The following is a 16,519-nucleotide window of genomic DNA, read 5'->3' as shown; positions in this document are numbered from 1 at the left end:
AGGAATAGTATGAAGTCGCTATCCCTAGGGTTGGTGTCAGCAGTGGGGAGTCAGACACTCTCCTGGTCGCCCCTCTCTCCAGTTCATGACTAGTTTCCTCAGAGTCTTCCGCCATGAACTGTTTCCCGCTTCCATCTCAGATGCTGTACACGAAGAGGACCCAGTCGCAGCATAGGCGACTGTGTGGCGGGTGCGGCTGTGTTAACTATAGGATCATGGAGCGGCATTGTAGACTAGTAGTGTCTGGATCCACTCAGCGTTCGCTAATGTATTGATCGGTCCTGGAAGCGAGGTGAGTCTCCCTGTATCCCACTCTGAGTACGGGTAATACAGCACTAAGTCTCTATCTACCTTTTTGAGTACAAATAGTTAGATAAGTGCCTATTGCAAATGAGTCTGTATACTATTACTGTTTCTTTCACTATGCATCTGCATAGAGTAGATCTGTTTAAACATGATTCAGTAATATATTCTACATACTTGAAATGTAGTTGATGATGTGCTCATATGCTTATTATACTAATGTATAACGTGACTGACTGCTAGTGTGATTGCTGACTTTACTATATATTCTGTCAGGTTTTTTTTCTATTCCGATTCTCAATGCTGGTGCATGGGTAGGGTCGGATTGTAGGTCAAACTTAAAAGTGATTCCAGTCACAAATTGTGATATGCACTGTGGAAGTGTTGATTATTTATCTTGTCTAAGAGGCAAAGGTGAGGAAGATACACTCACAGCAACACACATGTTTGTCTTGCAAAGCTGGGTTAACCTTTCAGGATCTGGTTCAGGATGGTTTGTGTGCAAATTATTTTAGCTTTCACCAGGGTCTCTTGAAAAATACAAGGCAGCTTCAGGTGCAGGCTGATCTACCTTGGGCGATGTTTACACAGACATCCAGTATAGCTGAACGGATAATTCCTCCAACTCCTATACCAGGGATAGGTTACACGATTAACCCTTACATGCAGTTTCCTACCTGCGGTTTATCACTTCCAGCAGCAGCCTCTCAAAAGAAACAGGCTGATAAGCCAGTGGTAAGTAAATCTTCATCCTCCATAGGCTACACATGTTTCAGATGAGGATTCATTGGTGGATGAAAGCTCAATAATTTCTACTTTGTCATACGAAGAGGAGGAGGAAGGTCTCGGCTCAGTGGATGTAGCTGAGTTAATTAAAGCAGTGAAAGCCATTATATCCTTAGAGGATTCAACAGAGCCTGTGTTAAAAACCAAGGCACCTGTGTTTAAATGTCCCAAAACAGTTAAGACTGATTTTCCAGGGTCAGATCAGCTGACTGAAATCATGGAAGAAGCTTGGGTTACGCCCAATATGAAGTTTAGAATTCCTAAGAAATGTAACTCCAATTATCCTCTACCAGCTGGAGATTGTTTAAAAAGGGAGGTGGCTCCTAACATAGATATGCATGTGATTTGATTAGTGCGAAAATCTACATTACCTTTGCCTTCTACATCATTAAATGATGTCACGGATAGGAGAGTGGATGGTTTTAAAAAAAACAAAAATATTTTTTCCCTCTCTGGGGGCAGTCATAAGGCCAGCCATAGCTTCAGCTTGGATGGCAAAGGCAGTGGCTGCCTGGGCTGATGCATTAGAGGGGGATTTTGCAATAGCATCTAGAGCAGGCTTTCCCAACCACGGTCCTCAAGGCACACTAACAGTGCATGTTTTAGTGATATCCAGGCTTCAGCACAGGTGACTTAATTAGTAGCTCAGTTATTTTGAGTTAACCATCTGTGCTGCAGCCTGGATATCACTAAAACCTGCACTGTTGGTGTGCCTTGAGGACCGTGGTTGGGAAAGCCTGATCTAGAGAGCAAAAATCCCATATAGCACATATAAAAGAGGCTGCAATGTTCTTGGAAGAAGCAGCATTGGATATGGGTACTATTGCCTCCAGGGCATCAGCTTCAACAATCGCTGCTCACAGAGCAGTTTGGCTACGTACGTGGAAAGCTGATTCAGAATCTAAAAAGGTTTTGGAATCTTTGCCTTTTTCTGGATATATTCTTTTTGGTAAAGAATTGACAGATATTTTGGAGTCAGAAGCAGACTCCAAGAATGTAAAGTTTCCTTCCTCATACAATTTCAAACCTAAAGTTATGGCTTTTCGGCCCTTTCGTCTCAAGGAAAAGCTGAAGGATAAAGTGATGGCAGGCAGTCCCAATACAACAAGTCTGGTAAGACTGAAAACCATTGGGCTACCAGAGGACCGAGTGGTAAAAAGATAAGCCATCAGCCTGATGTTGCGGTCCTCCACCTGGGGGGCCTACTTCTTCAATTTGCACAGATCTGGCAGCAATCTACAACAGATGCCTAAGTGCAGGAAGCGGTATCTCTAGGTTATGCTTTTGCCTTCAAGAAGCACCCTCCAAAGGTTTTTTTGTACCAGCCTGTCTCAGGTAGAGACTAAGGCCAGGGCTTTGCAAGAGGCAGTTCAGAAATTGCTTCGGTCAGGAGTAGTCATTCCAGTTCCTCCTGCGCAACAAGGACAGGGTTTTTACTCCAACCTGTTTGTAGTTCAGAAACCAAATGGGTCATTTCGGCTCAATCTCAAAGTGCTGAACAAGTACATTCGGGTACCGCGGTTTCATATGGAGACTTTATGTTCCATCATTTTGGCCATGGAGCCAGGGGATTATATGGTATCCCTGGATATACAGGATGCTTACCTACATGTTCCTATAGCACTGTCCCATCAGTGTTTTCTCAGGTTCGCTATCCTCCAACAGCATTTTCAGTTCCAGGCCCTACTTTTTGGGTTAGCCACAGCCCCCAGAGTATTTACCAAGATTATGGTGGTAATGGCAGCTTATCTTCGCCAGCAGGAGATAAGAATTTTTCCATACCTCGACGATCTTTTAATCCTGGCACAGTCGCAGGAATTGCTCCTATGTCATCTGCAACGGACAATAACGTGTCTGCAAAGGCACGGGGTGGCTCATAAATTGGGCAATATCGTCTCTGGTTCCGTCACAGCGGATGACTCACTCGGGGGCTGTACTGGATTCAAGTCTTCAGAGTAATTTTACCTCTGAACAAGATATCCAGGGTTCAGTCAAATATTCAGGACTTGCTACACAGTCAAAAGGTATCCATTCACGCAGCAGTGCGTGTGATGGGATTGATGGCGTCATCATTCGACATGGTGGAGTATGCACAGTTCCACTCGAGGCCTCTGCAGCATCAGATTCTTGACAAATGGAATGGGGTGCATCAGATGATAAAAATGCAGACTATGGTTCTTAAGATAGAAGTAAGAATGTCATTAGCCTGGTGACATCCCATCTGGACAAGTAGAGGCCCTTTTGGATTTCAGATTGGGAAATTCTGACAACAGATGCCAGGCTCCGGGCTGGGGAGCAGTGTCAGGAAGGTTGTGTTTCCAGGGGAAATGGACCTAGGAAGAAGGTTGCCTGCCAATAACTATATTGGAACTTTTGGTTTGAAGGTGGCTTCCTTGAGAGTGCAAATGTCAGCATTGACTGCATGGTTCCAAAAGAAAATTGCCAACTTACAGGATGTGCATACTTTTTTCCAGGGAAATCTGCGCATTCAATCTCCTTTTGTTCCTCCTACACTGCATTGGGACTTAAATTTAGTACTAAAGGCCCTTCAAGTTGCCCCATTTGAACCACTTACTAAAGTGGATCTTAAATGGTTGACAGCTAAAGTTCTCTTTCTACTGGCCATGGTGTCAGCTAGAAGAGTGTCCTATTTAGGGGCATTGTCATGTCTTTCCCCATTTCTGTTTTTTTGTTTTTTTTGTTTATCCAGATAAAGCAGTTCTCAGAACTGGATCTGGGTATCTTCCCAAGGTGGTGTCTAAATTCCACCTTAACAAAGAAATTATAGTCCCGGCTTTCCAGGTACTTGGCCTTTCTGCGGTAGATGCATCACTGGACGTGGTTCGGGCCTTAAGGATCTATGTGGATCGTACCAGTGCCATCAGAAAGACAGATTCTCTCTCTCTACGGATTTCACAAGAGAGGTGGGGATATATGGACGGGCCCGGTGCATGCTGGGAGGCCGAAAAGCTTTGACCGATTTGGTGCAAATCCGCTGCCGCTTTATCATATCCCAATGTTAACCTGTGGAACCTGTGGACTTATGGTAAGAACTTACCATTGATAACGGTATTTCTCCTAACGTATATTTCACAATCAATTGGAGGCCACCGATGGTAAACATCAGTTGCTGGTGAGTGTCCACTAAGCACATGTGCATACACAATCCATTGCTGACTCCACCTTCTCAAGTTTTTTGTTTTATTTTACCAATGGTGAAAAACTAATGATGCCAGACCTGTGGGTGGTCATCACTCGTAGAATTTCCTGGTGAGGTTGTATGAGGGCAAAATCTAGGGGTTGCTGTGCTTGACAACTTGTTGCAATAGAGAGTGGAACAAAATCCAGTTCAGAATCAGTTATCCCTCTTTATTGCTGAAATGACAACATTAAAATGCAGCCTTGTTTACTATTTGGTCTATATGAGCTCGTCAATATTAAGGCACGCCTACCCACTACACACATTTGACAAGGCATTGTTTGATGATATACATTGTGATCAATGTCCACAAAACCTGCCTATCCCTAGGTGCAAGTGCTATTTCTACATTATTAGCAGAGGGTTCTCTCTTATGGTTTTGGCTGATGATGTAGAGGATGGACATATTCTGACATACTTTAGTAGAAACATAATAGAAGTGAATATGGCTTCATATAAAAAATGTGGTTTTGTAATTTGAACATTAAAATAGTTCAGACCATTAACAGTATATGGCAGAAGAAGTCTGTTATGAACTAACCACACAAACATCAAGGTTATGAAAGGGCTTTAACCTGGCAAAGCTACAAAGTGGGAATTGGTGGCTTGGGTGATTTCTCAGTAGTGGACATGAGAAACAGAGTTTGGGTATTTGGAAACTTTAAACTGAGCCTATTCTCTCTTTCTAGACCTATTGATCTTTAAGTAGCGTTGGGACCAGGGCCGGTGCTGGGGTGTTCGGCGTCCCCCTGCAAACTATAAATTTGCGCCCTCCCATATTCCTTTGGCGCGCGCTGGGAAAAGGGGTGTGGTCTCACAAGTAAGGGGCATAGCCACACAATAGTACCCCCATTAAAAATTACTCCACAATGTATCACAATCTTATTCATCTTATACATAATGCCTCACCCGTAGTAGTAGCATCCTTATGCATAATGCCCCCCAAGTAGTAGTATCGTCCTTATATGCAATGACCCCCCCAGTAGTAGCGTCATTACACGTAATGGCCCCCCCCATTAGTAGCGTCGTTACACGTAATGCCCCCCCTGTAGTAGTATCGTCCTTATATGTAATGCCCCCCCTGTAGTAGTAGCATCCTTACATGTAATGCGCCCCCCCAGTAGTAGCCATGCCTGATATTTAAAGAGCAATGCTTTTATTAGCTATGTAATAACCTGAATAGGTACAGTAAATGAGTGAGCATTTGTTAAGTATTTAGAAGGATAGAAAATTGGGGTGTGGTTCGTTTTATCGACAATGTTTAGGTCGACCACTATAGGTCGACAGTCACTAGGTCGACATGGATGGAAGGTCGACAGGGTTTCTAGGTCGACATGTGCTAGGTCGACAGGTCTAAAGGTCGACATGAGGATTTTTTTTTTGTGTCGTTTTCTTCGTAAAGTGACCGGGATCCCAAATTAGTGCACCGCTTCGCTCGGCACACTTTACCGTTCCAATCGTAGTCCACGTGGATCGTTAAGTATGACAAAAATCCCCCCCAAAAAAATGTGAAAAACTCATGTCGACCTTTAGACCTGTCGACCTAGCACATGTCGACCTAGAAACCCTGTCGACCTTCCATCCATGTCGACCTAGTGACTGTCGACCTATAGTGGTCGACCTAAACATTGTCGACCTAGACACTGTCGATCTTCAGACCGGATCCCAGAAAATTGAGTGGTAGAGAGAAACAGGGTTGAGAAGAGGTTATTTTATTGTTTTTGAAGATGGTCAAGACAAGAACATGGTTAAAGGATGTGATAATGGATAAGGAGAAGTTAAAGGTGTGAGCAGGCTTGGGAAGAAACCGTGGAGAATATGAGAACACAAAGTGGTGAAGACAATGACAGACGTCATTCCTAGAGATGGATACAGGCCGGGTCTACTTGAGTACAGCGAGTGGTGCCGGGCAAAAGATTTCTTGTCAGAAGGAGTACAGTTTGGAGTTGACGTGAGAGGTCACCTGAGTTGTATTAAATAAGTCTAATTTACCTTTTTAAATAGAGCTCTAATTGTTTGGTACAAATTACACACTTGCTCTAATTACTCATGCCGAATTAAATTAAATTTTGGAACACTAAAATAAACTTTGCTGTTAAAGGGACTTTTGGTGTGTTTTTTATTTGTATGATATTTTTTTTTTTTTTAGCACACTATAAGTTATGTTTCAATACCATCTTCCTACCAAGACTAACATTTTTGTTTGTAGCATTTAAATTTGTATTTAACAAAAATACTAAGTAGTGCTTAATATATCTTGGCCACATACAGGGGTGGTGCACATCCTGACACTGCTCAAAATGCCCTTCTGCTGGAGAAATGCCCCAGCCTCCCTCTCTGTCAAGGGAAAATACCAAATTTTGATAATCCCTGACAGCCACAGTGCAAGTAAAAAGGTACTACAGAATGGCAGTCGCTAACAGCAAAAGTACCAGTTTACAGATAAAACGGCTAAAGGGGGCAGATCTAGGTACCACCACACAGGTAGTTCCTTTAACAGCAAAGTACCAGACTGCAAGCTAATATCTTACTGCTTGTGATCTATTTGTACTGTCCCATTAAAGTGTGAGGCCATTACAGATAATGTAAGCAAGATTAGAAGCTTCATATTAAAAACACTGTCTTAATATTTTTACCATTATTATAACATTTTACATTGTTTCATCCTTTGTTGAATACGCTTCAAAATCAATAACATTTAAAAAATAAAAATCCACTGAACAAGGATCTTATGCATAACATAATTTTAATTGTAGGATAAAGAATACAGTTTTAATGGTGCAGAATTAATGGTTCTCTTACATTTATTTTGCAACAGATGGTTGAAAGCAATCTGAAATATGGGATTTTGTTCAAATTTCCTTGGTGGAGGAAATATTTTTGGGGCAAAAATGTCCCATTAAGTAATTTAATGGATTGTAAAAGTATTTTTTTTCCATAGTATTGTGCAGGCAGGATATAAAGTTGTATAAATGAGATTCAAACTATGTAAATTTTTCTTAAAGTAACATTTACTAAATTAATTGTGTTATGCCAATACACTGCCACGTGAAGAGCAGAATGGCACTGACAGATGTCCGAACCGTAATTAGCAGATCGGGTGAGACTCTTGTTATCCTGATATTGTGACAGGATATGCTGGACAGTCATGGTAATTACATATACATGTGTGAAAGAACTTGATGTGAATAGTTATCGGATGGTCTGATCCAGGACATTGCAGCTCTACTGTCTTATGTTTTATGGACTCTGGCATGCAGCAACTGCACCTGCTCTCAGGCACTTCAAACTCATCTTGAAACCTAAAAAAACAAAGCAAAGAACAAATATGGCATTAGCTGGCATTATACCCACTGCTCTTGTACAGCCAGCACAATGTAGCTACAGGCAGGCATTGTGGCTCTCTAGCTACTGTGAACTTCATATCTAGTCAACCAAGACCTTGTAGTGCTAGGACTGTTAAACTGTAACTGGTGAGTGTTGTGGAACCACCGGTTCTGTTTGTACTGTCTGTACCCAACTGCTAGAAATGTGGTTTCGGGATTCACCTCTTCCTTTTCTTTTGCAACAAAATGTAATTTATGGTAAAAGTGAATTGATATTTTATTATAGGATGCTACAAACCGTATATAATCTCATCAGGTTCTTTAGAAACATTTCAGTAACAGCCATGAAAAACATAACAAAACCATAACACATTATGGGGGATATTGCAGACTCCGGAATCCCGACATCCTGATCGTAAGTATGTGCCCTACTGTACGGTTAGCACGTGCAGGAGATTGGTTAGATTTAGGCACCCCTGGGGATGGTTAGGGTTAGTCTTGGGGGGGGGTGGAGGGGGGTGGCTGGAGATAGGTTAAGGCTGAGGCAGGGGTGGGAGGGATAAATTTAGGCTGTGAGAAGGGAGGGTTGGTATCACATTGGGATGCCACAGTCTGTCTTCTGACCGCTGGCATCCCAAATGGCGGTAATTTGTATCACACCCTATGTCAAGTATTAGAAAGATATAATGTGGATAGAGTTAAAGTACCAGCCAATCAGCCTCTGTCTTTTTTCAAGCTGTGTTTGATAAACATGTCCGTTAGGAGCTGACTAGTAGGTACTTTATCTCTTTCCACTTTATCTCCAAGGTTTAATACATCTCTCCCTTAAGAGTCTATTCATGTAGCTGTGAAAAGAGTGGAGAAGTGAGCCTATGGAGAAGTTGCCTGTGGCAACCAATTAGCTCCTCTGTATAACTGTATAGTATGCAAATTATAAATGTTACTTCAATGCTGATTGGTTGCCATGTGCAACTTCTCCACTGGCTCACTTATCCACACTTTTCACTGCTTCATGAATAGACCCCTAATATTGAATATATGTTAAGAGTAAAACATGTCCAATTTTTCTTTTTTTTTTTCTTTTTTAAACCTGTCTAAATTCTCTCTAGAATTTTAGCAAGACATTGAGCTCAGACTTTTTTTATTGTATTTATTACATTGCCAACCGTTACATGAAACAGCTGCCTTATTACTTGGTCAGTTGAGCCAATATTGATTCTAGTGACCAAATTGATAAGAATAGATTACTTGCTTGCTTTTACAGAGTGCACAGTATATACTGTAGGTTATGCTGATACTATGCTAATGAGCTACAGAGGTCTCATTCCTCGGGTCTTACCATGCTTCGGACTCACAGAATCCACGGCACCTAGTCAATGGCACTTCAACAGTGCAGTTATCCTTGGTAATGTTGTGCTTGTAATGATCAACGCTGCATTTGGATGCTGGAAAAGATTGTCAAGAGTGACAAATAAATAAACTGAAAATCTGAATTTCTAGACATGGAACATGTGGAATGAGGAACCATTGAAAATGTCATTACATTGACGGGGCCATCCTCCCATGTAAAGATACAAGTGTCACAGATCAAAGTAATCGTTACAATCCTGGTGTGGCCTAGCCTCTTCCAGCTACCACTAATATGCGGTTTCAGCAATAAAGTTTCATGGGATCTGACGTGACAAATGGGGCTGTTTGGTGCAACTACAGCAATGATGTGTGTGCGCGCGCGCGTGTGTGTGTGTGTGTATGTGTATATATATATATATATACACACACACACACACACACACACACACACACACACACACACACACACACACACACTATATAGGGAATGTCCATGTAAATGCACCCTGTCTCAGTTAAATAATTTCCTCTCCTAAAATGTCTTGTTTTTACGTATTGGTGCGACAGACACCCTGCTATAAACATGTTTATTATATTTGGGGCTAAGCAACAACTGACATTTGAGGGTGGCATGCAAGTTTGGGGTATCTGCGCACAGCTGAAATGTGCAGTATCCAATGGATCCTAGTAGACTACACAAGCAGCCTCTGTTTTCAGTTGTGCTTGCTTGTCATAGGCTGAGAAAAATTTATGCTAGTTGGTAGGAAGTTAGCAATTCCTCCTGTGATCTTTTCCCTGGTACAAGCAAGCAGATGTACCTTCCAAAGCACTAACCTACTCCCTCCCCACTCAGAGCCAGATAGCCTTCATCTTGAGGCCTTTATTCCCTAGCAGCAGCTGTCACAGGCAAGCTGCAGAATGGTTTGGTTCCATCCTGCAGTTTTTCTGTCCACATTTGAATATAGTCCTCCACAACGTGAAATTGTACATCTAAAATTGCTTCTAATGCTTATTTCATAGTACACTTCTGAACAAAGAAAAGTGAGAAGCCATTGCTTGATGCAGAAAGAGACCATTGACATATTTGATGATGAAATTGTAATCCTGCTTTTCAGTTATTGGCGCTACATATCCATTCATGTATTGTCACAGTTTCATTCATTGTGTTAGCTCATAAAAATGTGTTTAACCATACTTATCTTGTATTTCCAATTACAACAATCTGATAAAGTATAAGACTGAATACTAACGTGGTTTGGATGTGGAATTCGAATCGAAAGCTGTAGGAAGAAAATATTTGTTAACATTGATCAAGAATCAAGTTTGTACTATACACTAAATCTCACAACGATAGACATATTGATTTCATGTTTTCCATGCGCATATAACTGAGAGTAGCCTATTTTCCTAAAGGATCTTTCCAATCCACTAACGATGAAGACAAGGCAATGGCTTCTTCTGGAAATTGCAATTTTGTCTTTCAAATATTTGAAAACAGGCTTGCATTTCCATGGGCCACCAGCTCATCCATTGTGAGAGGGCCATTCCTTCTGCCTGTTGTGGCAGTCTGGGCAGAAATCCTAGCTGTGGTGGTGGTGGCGGCGGCGGGATGGTCCCTGAGGTTTAGGGCTGTCACACCTAAATTAAAGCAGCTGGCAGTATGTGTATTCCAACGGACAGAACAGTTGATGTCATTAGTGGGTGGCCATAGAGAGAGGGTGACCTATTAGATGACATTTTAAACATAAAAACATTGTGTGTGTTAAATTCGTCCCAACCATCCAATTTTGTAGGGACAACCCACAATTTCCAGTAATTAGCTTGCAGTCCCATAATCAAAGTTCATCACAGAACGTGTGGGGTTGGGAGGTGTAGGTCTGCTGCATGCTGTGGAGGCAGGTGTCTCCACAGTGTGTGGCATACAAAATGGGAGCTGTAACATCCCTAGTTCATCGGTCAAGACCTCCATTGTTAGCAGCTATGGAATTATGCTTTTAACTTTAGTATCTCATAAACTAGCTCTTACATATAACCATTTTAACAGATGAATCTCAGTAATTCCACAATTTAATATTTATATATTTTTTTTATGCCATATACCTGTTTTGTACTTACACATTTTGAAGTTAAGCTCTTTTTGGCTTAGACTGCACATGCATTCCTATTGCACCACTAGAGCACGCTTTCATGTGAGGGGCTTAATACAATTAGGGGCAAGTTGTCTCTGCAATGATGTAGAAACACCAGTAACAGCAGCGACAGTCGCCCTCTTAAATGTCCGATCTCACCCTGAACTTACTCATTGACGCAACATGATTGTGCCTAATTGAATTAAGCTTGAGATGTTAAACAGTGGTGACTTAGTTGTAGACGTGAGAAATCTTATATGAAGCAGCCAGAGAGAAAGATCATTGCGTGAGAGCAGTGGCAGTGAACTTTGGCAGTGGAGATGAAGAGGATATACAGTATAAAGAGAAAATGTGGAAAGAGCACAAATCTTCCAGCATTTTGGAACCGTTTCCAGGACCTTAGGAACCAATTCATTATCTTTCAATTAATTTCTATGGGAAATCAATTTTTGCTTAGTTTTCACTCATGCTTTGTACATTGTCTTGTAAGCACATGTACTATTGAATATTTATGTTACTCTGGGATACAATACACCAATAAGCTGCACCCAGGATACCACTGAGCTGCGTCATATACTTGGGCTAGTGGGGAAGACACGTAGCCCTGCTTTTCTGTGCTCATGGTGGGGCTAGAGATGGTGCAGTGCAGCCTTGTCTGAGCAAGACAGTACCCTCTGTGCTGGTCAAAGATCAGTGTGTACAGATGGTAACAGAACAGCCCCTTCACCTACAGGCATTGTAACCGATTCATCCCTTGCCACAGTATTTAGTCAAGTCAACATCAGAATGCCAACAGTTGTAATGCTGACATCATAAATGTCAACACCCAGAAAATATTAACATGGACAGGATGTCAACACCTGAAATGTCAACATTCGAGTTAGGCTTAGGGACAGACCTGAAAAACAGTGTCTACATTCTAAATGTGTTGACATTTCAACAGTGTCAACATTATTAATATGTTGATGTATTTAATGTTGACAAGATGAACATTGATGACATATACCAAACCCTTTGTAACTGCGCAATTTCTGTTATTGTCTAGGGCTGCTACAGTAGTAAAGCGAACCACTTTCCGTCAAACTCATTTTTGACAGGTGGGAACGCCCCTAATTATGCAAACCATGCCCAGATCCTCCCCTAACCCCGCCCAGATCCTCCCCTAACCCCGCCCAGATCCACCCTTAACCACTCCCCTAACCAAGCCTCCTGATACGCCCACTTTTCATTCCCTTCTACTGGTATTTTATATGAAATAAGCCTACAAAATCAGTTATAAGCGCTTTTTATACATTGTGCATTATCACTGATGATGCAACGTTGTATATTATTTCCAAATGATTTATAAAATAAACTTGCGAGCTAGGAGTTAATATTAATAATATTATATGAAGAAATCATTCTGTGTTTAAAGTATTTTCTTCTTCATACATTCACTGTGGTTCTGGGATCCTCTTACACGCTGAAAGTCCAGAGGGGGGATTATGAGTGGCCTGTTGTTTAAGATAAATGCTAGTAATGAGGGCTACCAGCACCCAACATCACTTGTGTAATTAGATAAGAAATTGCTAACTTTAAAAAAAAAAAAAAAATGCATATTACAAATACTCAGCAAAACACAGTACACGTTTTTTTTTTTTTTTATCAGAGTGCTGATGCTAATAATAATAATACGTTTTACACGTCTATTTGTAATATGCTGGTGCTTCATCTTTTTGACTTCGCCCTTGATATTTTAGGAACAATAGTATATATTGTATATGAATCAATGTTTTGGCTCATAGAACCGTTATCATGAGGTATATTGCAAATATGGCTTGTTTATAATCATTCTGATGTATAAGTGTATACTATTCCCAATTGATTTATCACTGATGATGGAGCGTTGTATATTATTACCAATTGATTTATAAAATAAACGTGCTGATTCGATCATGATATAATTTTGCATTCTAAAATGATTTTTAAAATGAGTCATTGCTGGAGGACGTATTTTTCTTTCTTCATACAGTCACTGATCTAAATATCTCACAGAAAATGGGTTGTATGATCTAACCATCATTTCAAAAAATATATACTTTATTCATGCTGGACATGCTCAGACATGTATATATATGTATTGTTTAAAAAAATATTTGCATTATTTTTGCAAACATATGTAGAAGCCGCATATTTGTGCTTAAGTCGTAGAATTTTTTTTAAATATGTGCATTTTTGTTACATCAATAATGTAAGTTTATTAAATGTTAATGATATATTAAAGAAGCCTTGTTATCCATCACAAGAAGCAAATCAAAAAAAAAATTCACTGATTCTGTAATTTTAACCAATTTAAATAAAGGTTATATTTTATTTTAACTCATTGTTTAAAATACCTTTTTTTCCCACCAAGTAATTGCTGGTGGGTTGCTCTAATGAAAGACCCTTACAAGACATGTACTGTGCCAGATAAGACTTTACTTACAATTCTGTTACAGGACATCTCTATCCTACAAAGTGATAACAACTGTTTAATATCACATTCATGTCTTTCCTTGAAATGTAAGTGTACATTGTACTTATTGTATCCTCTTTTCATTTTCTGAACATGCTCTGCAAAATGATCTTTCACAGATTGCTGCAAGTGCTGTTCACTAATTGTGTACTGCAACTCTAGTAGTAGTATAACATCTTGTTCACTGCTGGTTAATACAGTATGTGTATTTTCGTAATAAAAAAAGTATATTTGCATTTTTGTTACATCAACAATACACGTTTATTAAAGGTTTATGATATATTAAAGAAGCCTCCTTGTTATTCATCACAAGAAGCAAATCAAATAAGTTATTTACACATATATTATATTACATTTTTACTATGCCAGCACTGCTATTATATATTTGGTGCCACAGTAACTAAACAGGATGGGAGAACAGTGTTATTGTGAGGCTGGACATGACAGGACAAAAAGCAGGCAGTGGTGATACAGTATGAAGTAGAGATGGTTCAATCTGCTGAAAAGCTCTTTGAGGTATGAATTTCAGAAGGCTGTGTATTTGGAATGGATGCATGTTTTTATGTAAAATGTGTGGTGTTATTGAGTGTAGATTGTGTTAGAAAGTGTTCAGTGAATGTACATGAACATTAATGTATCCACAGCAAGAAATCCACAGTTCCTAACATGTTGCTGCTTTGATGTAGCATATAGATAATCATTGATATATTTTTGTTACAGTACATATGATATAAAAAAAAACTAAAAAAAAATTCTAAAGTAAAAAATGAGGCTCCATTCAGAAACAGTAAAATGTAAAAATAAACAGTATGTAGGTTTGGTGCTTTTATTTTTGTAGATGTTGGATTGCCAGAAATAGGTGAACTTTTCTCAGGTGTCTGTTCATTGTAACATGTTTAACTTTTTTTGTGTGGAGTCTATTTTATAAATATAGTACAATATTCTTGTATTAGAAAATAGCAGAACAGTGAACAAGGAGCAGCCAAGTTGTAAAAACAAAAGATTTCACTTTTGCATCTTTAAATGCTGCAAAAACAATGAGTATAATTCCACTTAATTCAGGAACAAATCATATTTTGCAGTTCTCTTTAAGGATACGTAAAAAAGACCAAAGCAAATGCAACAGGACAACACAGTGTGACCAAGTATGTGGAAACCTACTCACATGTATTAAAGCCATTTAAAACATAATATAATAAGCCACCATACAGCAAGTTACCCCCTTTTTGTGTAAGATTTCTACTTGATGTAAAGATGGCAATGAGCACTTCAAACCTACAATGCCCCTATCAAATTAGGTGCAGCTGGAAAATCCTACAGTCAGCAAAAATGACAAATACTTTTGATCCAAGGGAGCTGGTGCCGGTAGTAAACGTGATGTGTAAACAACTCTGCTAATTATCTAAAATATATGTGGAGTTTTCAGAAAACCAGAAGTAACATGGCCGCCAAACCAGAACTGCAAGTATTCCAGTAAGCATTCCAAGTGCTCCAAACAGAAAGTAATGTGCCCATTCTTACACTGCATTCTAAAGACTTCAACAGGAAGTATATGTGTCCATTCATGCGGTCCACACCATTACTAGTGCAGGAGTTGCAGAGCACACGATATGATAATCATTAGGAATCTTCATTTTAAAGCTTTGAGTTCCATTGGCACCATGAGTTTTTCAAAGGATATTTGTTGCATTCAAAAAAAGATTTAAAAATATACAGTACATTAAAATAAACATAATACATAAATAGGTTTTTTCTCTCCAAGTCATAGGGCGATCACAAAAGTCTCTTACACGACATGTGTTGTTTTAGATAAGAGCTTAGATACAACACCACACCTTTGTGCAAAATTAACCCTTGGATGGTGCAATTTAGAGGAAGATTGATAAAGTCCCCATTTACATTATCCCAATATGGTATATTACTACTCTATACCAATATTCTTTACAAGCCAGCATACAACTAATATGGAATGGATCATGTTGTGCAGTAACTTAGAGGAAGAATTATGTATTTTATACCCAGAGAGGCACTGGTTACAGATACTCAATGCAGAGGAATGGCACATTAGGTGTAAAATTTAATATTTGTTTCTACACAGGGCAGTGGTATCTGCAGCTCCCACACACCGCTGTGATTTAGCCTTCTGGGATATTACATGATGATAGACCCATTTGAATTTGCTATTAGTATTACCATTGGAAGACCTGAAAAAATACCAATTGTCGCAGTAACAGGCTTATCTATATATCTGGCATTGGAAAGGTATAGCGGATGAAATGTAGTTCATAGGGGTTGTATTCTAATTCTACCTTTTCAGATTTTATACAGCATTAGTGGTTTATCTGAATGGGCATAAAAAAATATCTCCTTGTTATACAAGGCATTGGGACTGTATAAGAGTTGAAATGACTCCAAGAAAAAAGGGGTTGATACTGCGTCCCACTGAGTGCCATCAGAAACAACAATGCTGTAGCAATTCCTGTCATTTGTAATAGTGGTTAAATAGACTTTAATCTGTGTTATCCATGGATATTTACATATGTATACATATGTATGGTTAATATTATTTAAAGCACATTAATTGCCAGTTATTGATTTATAATTATTTGTATCTCTACATCTACTGTAATTTATATATGATAAATCCATGTTATCCATCTGGAAATAGTAAACTTTTCTTACAGTTGTTATCAAAGGATATATAATGTAAAGTTCCTATCAAATTTTCCCTTAATATTTGCTTTTAGTAATAATACTGGACTTTGCTGTGGCAGTTTGCTAATATATCACCACTGGACTATGAAAGCGGTGTTGAAACGTTTATAAAATGAGATTACTTACATTTAAGAAGAAATAATTTGTGAATGAATCCTCTCAATCATGGACATATTGTGTTTAATTTTTGCATAATGTTATTTTACAGATTTTTCCA

The 16,519-nt window shown here is 39.3% G+C and overlaps 1 protein-coding gene across 1 annotated transcript in view; it reads right to left on the bottom strand.

Annotated features, from left to right (window-relative positions):
* Positions 1-7,051: 7,051 nt before the first annotated feature.
* Positions 7,052-16,519, bottom strand: part of LOC134969059 (uncharacterized) — a 71,929-nt gene continuing 62,461 nt past the window's right edge. The window contains exons 10-12 of the mRNA XM_063944758.1: positions 10,215-10,244; positions 8,954-9,059; positions 7,052-7,590 (exon numbers count right to left, since the gene is read on the bottom strand). Of these exons, the coding sequence (XP_063800828.1) occupies positions 7,401-7,590; positions 8,954-9,059; positions 10,215-10,244 (326 nt within the window). The 3' untranslated portion in view covers positions 7,052-7,400. The remainder of the gene's footprint in view (positions 7,591-8,953; positions 9,060-10,214; positions 10,245-16,519) is intronic.

Source organism: Pseudophryne corroboree, chromosome 11 (assembly GCF_028390025.1).
Source record: "Pseudophryne corroboree isolate aPseCor3 chromosome 11, aPseCor3.hap2, whole genome shotgun sequence".
Lineage (NCBI taxonomy): Eukaryota > Metazoa > Chordata > Amphibia > Anura > Myobatrachidae > Pseudophryne > Pseudophryne corroboree.
This window is presented reverse-complemented; position numbering and strand designations above follow the sequence as displayed.